Source organism: Haliotis rubra, unplaced genomic scaffold (assembly GCF_003918875.1).
Source record: "Haliotis rubra isolate DU_JTF1 unplaced genomic scaffold, ASM391887v1 Scf137, whole genome shotgun sequence".
Lineage (NCBI taxonomy): Eukaryota > Metazoa > Mollusca > Gastropoda > Lepetellida > Haliotidae > Haliotis > Haliotis rubra.
Window position 1 is genome coordinate 567412 of NW_025765303.1, and position 12017 is coordinate 579428.

Below are 12017 nucleotides of genomic sequence, written 5' to 3' on the forward strand. Positions count from 1 at the left end.
CTGGAATATTGCTAAAAGCGGCGTGAAACTAAACTCACTCACTCAGAGTTAAAGGGAGACATGTTCTTATACTGGCTTATTGTCTAGACTTTGCAAGTAATATCCCCTATGAAACTGATGAGGGTCATCATTGATGTTAGGTTGGTGTAAATTGTGTTGTCTACTTCCGCAGACAACCGAAATATGTCAGCACATCGCGATTCAAACTTGTCACAGAAACTACAGATGGTGTTGGCCTAATATGTCATTTCCTCGGCGTTTTTTCTGGAGTCGATGGAGACTGACTTTGGGTAGTGAGTGAGTGTGTGAATGAGAATGGTTTTTGGCGACTTTTATGCACCTTCCATTGAATATAACGACGAGTGACACCAAGGTCACAGGGACGTAGCGCTAAATACTAGCATCAAGGGCAGTAGTCAATTACGGGGTATTAGCACTATTTTAAAGACTAAGTACGTATATACCTTGGTGCTAGTATTTTGCATTACAAGCCCCTGTGACCAGGGTTTCACACTCTTATGCAGTTATATGTAATCTGAAGGGGTCCTTTGCACCAGGGCTCATATTGTCAATAGGGCCCGTAAGTAGATCACGTAAGTAGAACACAGCCTTTCGCGAGACCTTGTACTTCCGGTGACAACGTTTCATACCTTTTCGAATGGTCTCATGGTACCGATCTAACCATCCCCACTGTCAACAGCTGTGACAGTCACGCATGGTTGTACACTTGGTCCGATCTAGTAAAGTCTATTGGCGGTGGCGCAATTTGGAACCAGAACTGAACTTAAATATACCCTTGTCACCGGAAATCTGGTCAAGTTAGCTGGGCCCCGTCTCGCATATCGCAAACTGGCTTGCGCAAAGGGAGCGGAGAACCAGCTTAGTACCAGAAGTAGCGTCTCGCGAGACTTACGGGCCCAATAGCGGGGTATAAGCACTATATAAAAGGCCCTGTCAGTGACAGTATTTACCTTGATGCCAGTTGTCTTTTGTTGTTACATGTCCCCGGTTTCACACACTGTAATGTTGGCATATAACCTGCATGGGTTCCACTGAGATGCACGGTGTTTGTTTCAGGCTTTCTTGTGTACCTGTATTACTCCCAGCGAGATGGAGCATCACCGGTCTCATCTACAGATGAAGATAAGCGCCCCCTACTGGAAGCCAAAGACACCAACCAAGATGGCGATTAATGAGGGTCATGTGCACAAATTAATAGCGCCATAGTAACGAATGCCTTCAAGATGAATGTTACATGGCTTCAATACCAAGTCAGTGTGGTAAACGTCATCGTGAATACACATGAAGGAAAATGTGTGAAAATATCCAATTTCTGGACATTTAATGTTTTCAAATTTCTTAAAAAATATGTGATAAAATTATGCAAATTTGGACTGTCACAGCTCTAAAGATCCTCATTTGACCTTTTTGTGCAAGTGGAGACAAATATACTGGACAAAAACAGTTAGGGATATATGTAAATTTTGAAATTATGAATAATGATCTATATATTCATTGACAATCTGATAAAATATCAATCATAAAAATACCAATGTCCCTTACTTATTTTGTCCAGTATATGTTAAGAAATGCGAGGGAGAAGGGTGTAGAGGGGCGGGGTGTGGGGGCGATATAGGGGTGTAAGTTAAAACGGTCTTGTCTCATTATTCAGGTCATTCGTGACCAACTCGTGTTATTCCGGGACAAGCCGATTGCAGGTTACGGAAAGGGGCGAGTGGTGACGAATGTATTCACAAACTGTTACAGCTTTTGCAATATCTTTGGAGTAATTGCCTGTCCAGCGAAACCCTACCTCCACGCAGCCTACCAAACGTCTGTGTTCAATGAAGGAGGCGAGTCGACAGAATACTGCGTTTTCTTCGCTTTGCATTATTTCCACGTAGAGCACGTGCATATTACACAACACAGCTACGCGCGTCATAAAAACTGATTGACTTGTCAGTGTGCCGTCTTTGGAAAATATAACTGTGGCGCACGATTGGCACTTTCTTTAAAAGGTAAAGAATATTATTTGCTATGATGTACTATATCAGGCAACAAACGTTTATTGAACACTGACAGCGCGACTGTCAGGTGAATTAAATAAATCATTAAACACAAATACGCCTCTGAAAACTGAGGATGAGTTGTATCGGGATCTGTGATACGTGATTACTTCTTTCATACTTTAGTAGGTCCAATAATGCCTTGATAAAAAATATACTGTGAGACATGTTGTTAGTGAAATCTCGCAAATTGTTATATTTTGAATTTATACTACATGTTTTTAATCGCCACGTCATCACATGAGCTTCCTTATGTCTGCAATCTGTGTATTATACTGTTTATCACTCTGTATAGAGTTACTGTGATACGGATGTGTTGGCTTGGACCGAGGGAAAGTGATGTATAAAGGGAGGTAATCATGCATGTCTTAACACACGGGTTGTTTAAGAAATAGAATCTCGCAGTTTGTATGCACTTACTTGAGGTATATTGATTTATTTCAACAGAAAACATATTCATGTTTGAAGAAACTAACATTGGTTAATATATATTTTATTTTGTTTCTGTGGTCTATTTTTCATGACTTATTTGCTGGAAAATGTCAAGTGATTTCTTGAGATATTTGAGGGACAATCGGCACATCTAATACGTGATTATCTAGTCTCAGATTATTAATGCATTAGTTCATTATCAGAGTTCAAATGGGACTTCCAGATAAGCAATAGACAGCATACTTATGTTTCTTGTGTCGTACTCTGCCCATTGGTGCACTTTAGAAAATGTTTTGTATATTGTATTGTACTTTATTGTAACTTTTTGAGCAAGTTCTAGTTTATTTGCGTGTCTTGGAACGTATATTTTTTGTAGAAATAATAAGCCCCCAAATAAGGATAATCAGAAATCCATGCATATAGTGAAAAGATCTTGACGTCGTGTTTTAACATTTTAAAAGAATTTCGCCTTCAAATCATTTTGATATTTTAACTTAAATAGCCCACGAACAAAGGAGATATGCCAGAGAACGTTTGATAGGGACGTACAGTTATATCGGGTATATTTAAATATATACATGTGAGACCGCCGCCATATAGCTGGAATATTGCTGAGTGCGGCGTAAAACTAAACTCACTCACTCACTCATATACATGTGATAATATTATATCATGTGAATCAGTTTTGTGTATCACGGAGATATATCAAATATGAACACTAGAGTGATATATATGTACTGTGACACTGTGGAGTGCTGGAGCATGTGCCATGGAAGTGCCTTGTGCCGTACGTGTAATTGTGGGTGGGCGTCGCGTGTGTGATATTCTGAGGTAATGTTAGAGTGTTGATGTTGCGATTTGCTGACAAATGTACGTTTGGGGTAAGGGGTGGGGGAGAGGAATACATCTCTAGAACCATGTTTTCGTTGGGTTAGAGAGGCGGTGGGTAGCCTAGTGGTTAAAGTGTTCGCTCGTCACACCGTAGACCCGGTTGGATTCCCCACATGGGTACAATATGTGAAGCCCATTTCTGGTGTCCACCGCCGTGATATTGCTGGAATATTGCAAAAAGCGGCGTAAAACCATACTCACTCACTGGTTAGGTTAGACCGGGTGGTTACGATACTTTGCGGTTTATTGGGTGTCTTCGTACTGTGTGTTCATGATGTCTCCCACAGGTTTTCCGTCCTAGACACGATTATTTTACAACCTAATTCATGTTTGCTTACAGTGGCCAATGATACTGGCATCGGTCGTACCAGCTGTTTAAAAACGACTGTTATAAATAGTTATCGGACCGTTCATTTAAATGTCGACCCTGTCCGTATTGAAGTGAGGAGATTTGAGGTGGGTGTTTAACAGTTTGACATGTTGTGGAAATTCTCTCAAACAACGTGACAGTTCTCCCTATTTGTGGTTCTTCATTTCAGAGACACACCTTTAGAATTCACCTGGATGGTTTAGTTTACTTCAAACACCGTTGTTGCCTGCATTCCCCCAGATTATCCTGCAATGTCGCAATTCAATACTGTTAAAAGCGCAGTTCAGGTTTTCTCACTCACTCTTTATAAGCATTGTGTCAACTATCTATCCGTCGCCAATCTTCTGCCAGGTTTTAAATGTCAGTGCCTGAAAATAACCAGTCTAGATTTACTTCCGAAACAGATTCCACTGGGCGTAAAAGGGATTCACTAGAATTCGCTGACACCGGTAAGGATGTCCTGGACCCAAGGTTGCACCAGCCACTAGCTCGCAAAGAAACGTGATTTAATTTATGTTTTGTTTGTTGTTTAAATTTTAAATTTATACTAGGCACAAAAAATAAGGGAACCCCCAAGTGGAATTTATAGTTGAAACAATTCTACATAAAAGTTGCAAGCTGACTGCATTCGAAACCAGATCGGAAATCACTTACGGCTGACACGACAGTCAGCACCATATTACCTTTACATGATACATGTGCATCATGCACCACACGTGCATTCTAGCCTATAAAGCTGACACTATCTCTTGTGACAATGCCACGTCGACAGTACCAGACAAACGCACAGAAATGGCAGGCCATTGGCATGATAGAGGGTGGACATTCTCAGAATAGTCTTGCCCGGTTCTTCAGGAAGTCCAAAAGCGTTATTTCCCGTCTCATCAACCTTTGCCGTCGAACAGGGGGCGTTAAATTAAGGACCTGTCGAGGATAACACCCTAAAACCGCCCCCAGACAAGACAACTTCCTGAGAACTAGAGCTCTGAGGAATCGATTTGTCACAGCTCCGGATTTGAAGATGGAATCCTTCAGAGCCACAGGAACACGGATTTCGAACTCTACTGTACGAAACAGGCTCCGTAGCAGAGGCCTTATGCCAAAACGTCCATTCAAAGGCGTGACGATGACAGCTAACCACAGACATCTTCGTAATCAGTGGGCTCAGCAACGTCAGAGGTGGGGGAACCGTCACTGGCGACATGTGATGTTTAGTGATGAATCCCGCTTTCGTTTGCGATTTACGGATGGACGATTGCGTGTGTGGCGACGCCAAGGAGCGCGTTATGTGAGACCCACAGTACAGGAACACGATTCTTAGGGGAGCAGCTCTATCATGGTCTGAGGAGGAATTTCTTTCAAAAGGAGGACTGATTTGATTCTTGTACGGGGTAATTTGACAGGCCAGCGGTATATGGACGAGATCTTACGGCCACATGTGGTTCCAATGGCTCACAGGGCAGGTCGAAGTTTTGTGTTTCAGGACGATAATGCAAGTCTTCACAGAGCTTGTGTTGCGCTGAACATCTTGCAACAACAAGGTGTTACAACTTTACCCTGGCCGGCTAAAACACCAGATCTATCCCCTATCAAACATCTGCGGGATGTGTTAGGGTGTCAAGTGCTTCTCAGGGAGCCTGCACCAGCAAATCTTGCTAGGTAGAGCACTGCAGCAAGAGTGGCACTTGATTCCAAGGGCGACAATTCAGCGGTTGGTGTCCAGCATGCCTGCAAGGTGTCGTGCATGTATTGCTGCTCATGGTGGACACACTCGTTATTAAGTATATCTGACATACTTACCGTACGGTTGTGCTGATTAAATTATGCATGCTTCACAAAAACAAGGGGTTCCTCTATTTTTTGTGCCTAGTATATATTCTGTCAGACTAAAGACGGTGAGCTACAGTACATTATTGCTGGTCAGATATTCCGTGCAGGGCATTCTTAACGCTACGACTGTCGTATCTCCTATACAGTAACGTACGCTTCCGACAGTCGTAGCGCTGCGATAGCTTTGTTAAACGGGACCCTGATTTTTAGGCTTGGTTTTGAATGGAAGCAGAAAGAGAAAATGTTAGGTATTTTATTGCCTTTGCACAACATATATATATTTTACCTCATATCAGTTTATATTTATCATATCAAAGCTTGTGTGTTCATCACACGTTCACCATCAACAGCGCCAAATTATGTTTTAATTAATCATGAATTAAGCTTTTGTAGCCTGTATTTCGATTTACGTGTTTAAATCGACTGGCGTTTTAAGAATCTCTGCTGAAGTTTTACATTTGTTATTAACTATTTAAAGTGCAAAGTGTTATTGTGTTGTTGTAAACATGTGATGGTTGTTGAGATATTTATTTATTGCGGGTTACATGTATCCTGGTTTGTTATGAAATACTAAAATAAATATTGGAAGTTAATATGTGTTTCCTTATATGTAGAGTAACGTCCCTCGTTTTGTCAGAACAATGTTAACGACACCAGTGTTAGTGGCTTTCAACAAAAATGGTATAAAAGATTACGAAATATTGCCCACAAATACTAATCACTTCTTTTGCTTTATTGATACCAAATGTATGACATAGAGCGGTTCTATTTTCAACGTGTATTTCGTATCTTCAGTCAAATTACAATACAATGTGTCACCGACTTACCGTATAATAGACGGATTTCAAGCAATTAATTTAATAATAATCGGATCGAAATTTTAAGCTTCAAAAGTCATACCTCAACGTGATGCTTAAAAAATCAGATCCAATTCCAAGTGCCACATATCACGTGAAACCTGACCTCTTTTGGACCCATGGTTAGATCATTCTGGTCGAAGGCGGCGGCCAGACAGATGGGTAGTCAGTGTTATTAATGGCTCATAATATCGATCACTGGATAGTCTTGGTCGAAATCGAATATTTTCAGCCGCTTTCATACAGCTGTGACAAATGTTTAGATAACACGCAGGGCGGTGGGGTGGCCAAGTGGTTAAAGCGTTCGCTCGTCACGCCAAAGGCTAGGGTTCGATTCCACGCATGGGCACAATGTGTGAAGCCCATTTCTGGTGTCCCCCACCGTGATATTGCTGGAATATTGCTAAAAGCGGCGTAAAACCATACTCACTCACTCTCTCATTATTAGAACTTTGTTCAGTTGTCTGTAATCGGATATGGCTGACAGCCTGGCCGTGGCCACGATATCTATGCTCATGCTGTTGATCACTGGATTGATCACATGGTTGACATGTGTTATCGTATCCCATTTGCGTTGATCGATGCTCATGCTGTTGGTCACTGGATTGTCTGGTCCTGACTCGATTATTTACAGACCGACCGGATTATTGCTGAGTGCGGCGTAAAAATATACTCACTCACTTGTTGCCGTGCCTGGCGCTGGATATAACTAGTACCTGCTCGGTCAGTGTCGGTATACTGTGTGTGGTATCTGCGCGTTAAACTGCAGCATTGTATCTTGCTGGACCTACGCCATAAACCCAGGACCTTGTACGAAGTCCCGACTAGTGCAAGCAAGTACAAACACGTGCATGAGCCTCTCTGTTCTGCAAGCACAGTAGTCTTGAACACCACGTTAAGTTATATTACCCAACCTAGGCCAAGCTCAATCTAAATTCTCTTGGCGAGGTCGGGTATCCGTAGCAGAGTGGTTAAAGTGTCCACTCGCCGGGCCGAAGACCCGGGTTTGATTCCCAACACGGGTTCTATCTGTGAAGCCTTTTCCCGATGTTTCCCGCCGCCATATTGCGTGAACATTTTGTGCAGTTGAGCCTTTTATTTATAAAAACGCTTACAACCTCCAATGTCTTCCAAACTGAGAGTTACAACTTTTTTTCCGGCGGCATGCCCACCTCGCATACGGGTAAAGAAAATGTAGTAGGTCTCCCTTTACCATGCTTAAACATATTTTGTACTTATTACCATATTTCATAATTTCAAAAGCGGGTAAAACCTCAATCACTCTCCCAAACCCACCCACTCACTCACTCACTCTTAGTTACCTGTAAAGTGCAACCTGTATAGCCTGTCGTTATTTTATTTTCTCTAAGTGCGGCAGAGATTTTGATAGCGAGATATTCAACGTAATTATGGCATATCCTCAAGGCACATGACATCGAACTTTGGAAACATCCGCTCAGACCCGGAGAGCCGAGGGGAAGGCGATATCTGCCCTCCATCTTGCTCCCTGAGGAAATGTTTCACCATCCCGAATGGAATATCGTCATCACTTCCAGATCTTCTGTCTGTCCTCCTTGGGGCTGTGTTATTCAAGTTTATCTTAATTGTGGGCTGTGAGACGACCAATCCCAAAGCAGTGATTACCATCAGCGTGTTTTTCTCTGTTGTAAACGTCTTAACTTAGATTATGGTGTTAGTTTTTCTTTGTGAATTTCGAAACAAGAATGTTATCTTGGATTATGTCTGAAGAATATTCTCCATGTGTGGGATATAGACTCGTAATAACAAAGAATAAAATGCCTCATGCTGTTGATCACTGGATTGCCTGGTCCAGACACGATTATTAACAGACCGCAGTTATTTACAGAACTGAAATATGGGGTTGGATCCCGCGACCAGCAATTGAAAAAGTGGTTGCAATATTCTGCTTGTATTTCTTTCAAGTTGATTGCAGATCTGTCATGCTAAATTGTTGTCCTTCGTGGTATAGTGGATAGCCCTCAGCGATAGTTCGATCCCGGGCCTAGTCAAACCGAAAGACATGACAAGATTTTATCATGTGTGCTACTCCTCTCTTTGAAAGAAAACGACTTGAAATCCTCACACTGTGCCTCAGTGAGACATCTATGTTAAACTGCAGAATGTCATTTCAGTGAACAAACACCATCAGCTGGGTTTCGCCCGAGCTAGTATGAGCAGTCACATGCACGGACGCTTGCACGCACGAGTGCGTGAGTTCAGTTTTATGCCGCTTTCGGCAATATTCCAGCAATATCACGGCGGGGGACAGGAGAAATGGGCTTCACACATTGTACCTATATGGGGAATAGAACCCGGGTCTTCGGCGCTTGCACGCACGACCGCACACGTGCGTGTATGCACAAAGCTGTATAAGTACAATAACCGTTAGCCCGCGACGGTAAACCCAGTTTATCATCGCCCCAGCCCAATTTTATGTGTAGCACAGTATTTGGTTCACCTACGGTTCGTGTAATAAGAAAGGCATGACTTTTGTTTTGTTGTTTTAAATGTTGTGCATGACTGATCAGCTGAATGTTCCCGGTAGAATTTTAATAAATAACCTTTTTTGTCGTTCGAACGTATGACCATGGTCATGTGGTGTCTGTGCGTCCTATTTACGAAACAAGAATAACATGCATGCACAACGCCTTAAGCCGAATTGTTACGGCATCCGGCGATATCTGGCGAGAAGTGCGGGATGTCTCAAAGGTGAAGCCTTGACCCACCATAATTCGGATGTAGATTTTCATACTTATCCTTCAAAATTGAGTCCTGGAACCTTCAGCATTATCGTGACAACAGGCGATATCTGCCGAGGATGGCGAAATGTCGTAATGACAAACATGACCTAACTTCAATCGGATGTACATTTTCGCTTGGAACTGTCCTAAATGAGTTTAAGAACCTTTCAGCATGACAGTCGTCATCAGAAAAACAAAACACGAAACGTGTTACGAGATGAGATCATAAAACTGGACTCAAGTTGAAAGATTCATATTTATCTAAGAAAAGATAAAATAGTCCTCGAAGGAAATAGCACCTAAAATACATGTCATATCTGTTCCCGGAGGCTGTTCACATAAATCTGATAGTTGTTATAAATGGTACATCATCCGTATAATATGTAGGCTATATCAGGAAATAAAAAAGCAATACAGAACCGAAGCGGATCTCGACTATGATGTAGACTAATTTCGTGAACATGATATTGTTCAAGGTGTCTCTAATTAAACATTTCAGTGAAACGTCATGAAATAATATCCCTGTTTCATTTTGAGTATCATTCTAGTTGAGTCTTGCTTGAAGACCATTGTTCGACTGTAGCTGCCTCTGTTTAGGATAATAATCCTATTTCGTTTTTGTATGACACAAATGTTTCATAGAATGTTGGGAACGGGTATTATGGTGAATCGTTGATTTTCCCGGATTTCACTCTTGAAGGAAAATGATGTCATGATGAGTATATAATAATATATTGTATATATCTACCCCAACGTTCAATCTCTTGCTGAAAATGGCAAACATCCACTGGACAAAGAGCTGTCAATCCTTAAGTTAACCAAACTTTGTTTGCAATTTTTATGAAGACATTTGGTGCCAGATCCTTCAAACACCCTGCTCCTGTGCTATGGAACTCTCTTCCCCTTCGCCTCAAATAAGCCCCTTCCTTGACTACCTTTAAATCTGGCATACAAACCCATCTGTTTAATAATCACTGACAATTGTTCATCTTTATATTTCTATGCGCTTAGGTTACGACCTGTGCGACGTCGAGTTCAGCGCCATTAAAGTGTCCCTAATATCATTAGCACATATATAAGTACTCAAATCGATCCGCTATAACAATTCTGAGCCAGGAAGGGTAAGGTATACGATTTTGTGATAATTCAGTATTCTTATGACGTAGGAATGACAACTTTCTTCCCAGTGTATTTGCTGCATTTGAGGGTGGGTCATATCATTATATATTCATTTTGATTCACAAGGTTAATCAGTCATCATGTTGACGATGAGATCCGCACTCTGTGTATTCAGTCGCGAGATGCAGCGTCTGAAGAAGGCAAACGAGGTGCCATTGATGATCTCATCAGATGTCAGTCCCTGCACGTGTCTCAAGATGGCGCCGTCAGCAGCCACGTGGTCAATTTCCGACATGCCGTCTTCAATATAAGTGGCCTCGACCATCATGAATGGGTAGTGGTCTGGAGACAACTTGTAGGCGACATCCCTTGCATGTAAAATGGTTTCGTCCACTCCGGGAGTCAGCTCCAACTTGACAAAGCCGCCATCGGGAAATGTGACGTCGAAGTCCAACGCACCGACGTTGATGTCGATATGTTTGATTGGTGAGTGAGGTCTCCTGTGATTTGAATCAGGGCCACCGATCACTGCATGAGAGCCGAAAGGAACCCTTTCCCTTTCTTGACCTTCGAGGGGAAGTGGTGCAAGCTGAACCCTGCCATCTTGATAAATGATGAAAACCTCGACTTTCTTCGATCCGGGTTCGAGAATGGGAGTAGCTTTCACTCGAATGTAGTCGAAAACTCGAGTATAGGAGGTGTTCGTGAACCAGCTGACGGTCATATAGGATGGGGAAAACCACCAGAAGTCGTACTTTACTCCCTCTATCGTATAGTATTCGTTGGACCAAATCTCGGTCAGTTTCTCACCCGCCTCCTCACGTTTGCGCATCTCAAAACTTTCGACCTTGACCCCAGTTGGAATCGTGACCTTTACCATGTTACCCTTTCCTTCGCTCCAGCTGAAATCAGGTATGACCCACATCCCATCGGGCAAATCAGAGGTCAAGGTCACAGTAAAACCTTCAGTCCATTTAGCTGCTTGTCCATTCTTGAACATAAATGGGATTTGCAATTCACCGGTAACATTGGTGGCTTTCAGATACAGTTTCGACCCGATATTTGAAGCATACTGCCCTGTACTTGGACCCTCGAGATGAAAGGTGACTTCCAAAATGTAGGATCCCGATCCAGTGTCCTTCACCTGTAGGTCTGCGGCACCTGATACCGGTCTCAAAGAGCTGCCGATAAGACTGGAGTTCACTGTGAAGTCCGTGTATCGCCATATTGACGGCGAAGCGTGCTGGCAATGACTCAGGTCCTCTACGCTCTCCCTCAGGGAGGTCCTGAAACAAAATGAATGAATGAATAAATAACGCTCAGACTGTGCTTTGTTAGAATATAATGAACATCATTTATATCTTATTTTAGCTTTTTGTTACTGATCACTAAGGAAGAGCTTTATTGACATCTTGTACTTAAACAGAACAGTTTTTTTACCAAGTTTCAATTTTGTATTCGCATCCTACTGGTGACATGTTTTTAACACTGAATTAAATTAGTAGCACAGGCAACGCTAGACTAACGTTTAGTCCCTAAATACATATAATTTTGAGAGTAGCAAATGAACCCATTTAAATTGAAAAGGAGTCCCAGTGAGACCAGAGATTCAGGAACCTGGGGAAATCTAGACTTGCTTCATTTAGGGCGTTAGCATTGCAGGGAGGGCTAAGCATTGGGGAAATAATAT

At 42.3% G+C, this 12017-nt stretch overlaps 1 protein-coding gene across 2 annotated transcripts in view; it reads left to right on the forward strand.

Moving 5' to 3' along the window:
- The window catches only part of LOC124268199 (cationic amino acid transporter 3-like), a 40975-nt gene extending 29351 nt beyond the window's left edge, over positions 1-11624 (forward strand). Inside the window, exons 6-7 of one of the 2 annotated variants that reach the window (XR_006896229.1) lie at positions 1078-2018; positions 11370-11624. Coding sequence is in view for 1 of the 2 variants with exons in the window: in XM_046703225.1 (XP_046559181.1) it covers positions 1078-1193 (116 nt within the window). In the remaining variant the exon portion in view is untranslated. Of the gene's footprint in view, positions 1-1077; positions 6183-11369 lie in introns of those variants that run through there. The other variant, XM_046703225.1, reaches the window with a different exon arrangement.
- The last annotated feature ends 393 nt before the right edge of the window (positions 11625-12017 follow it).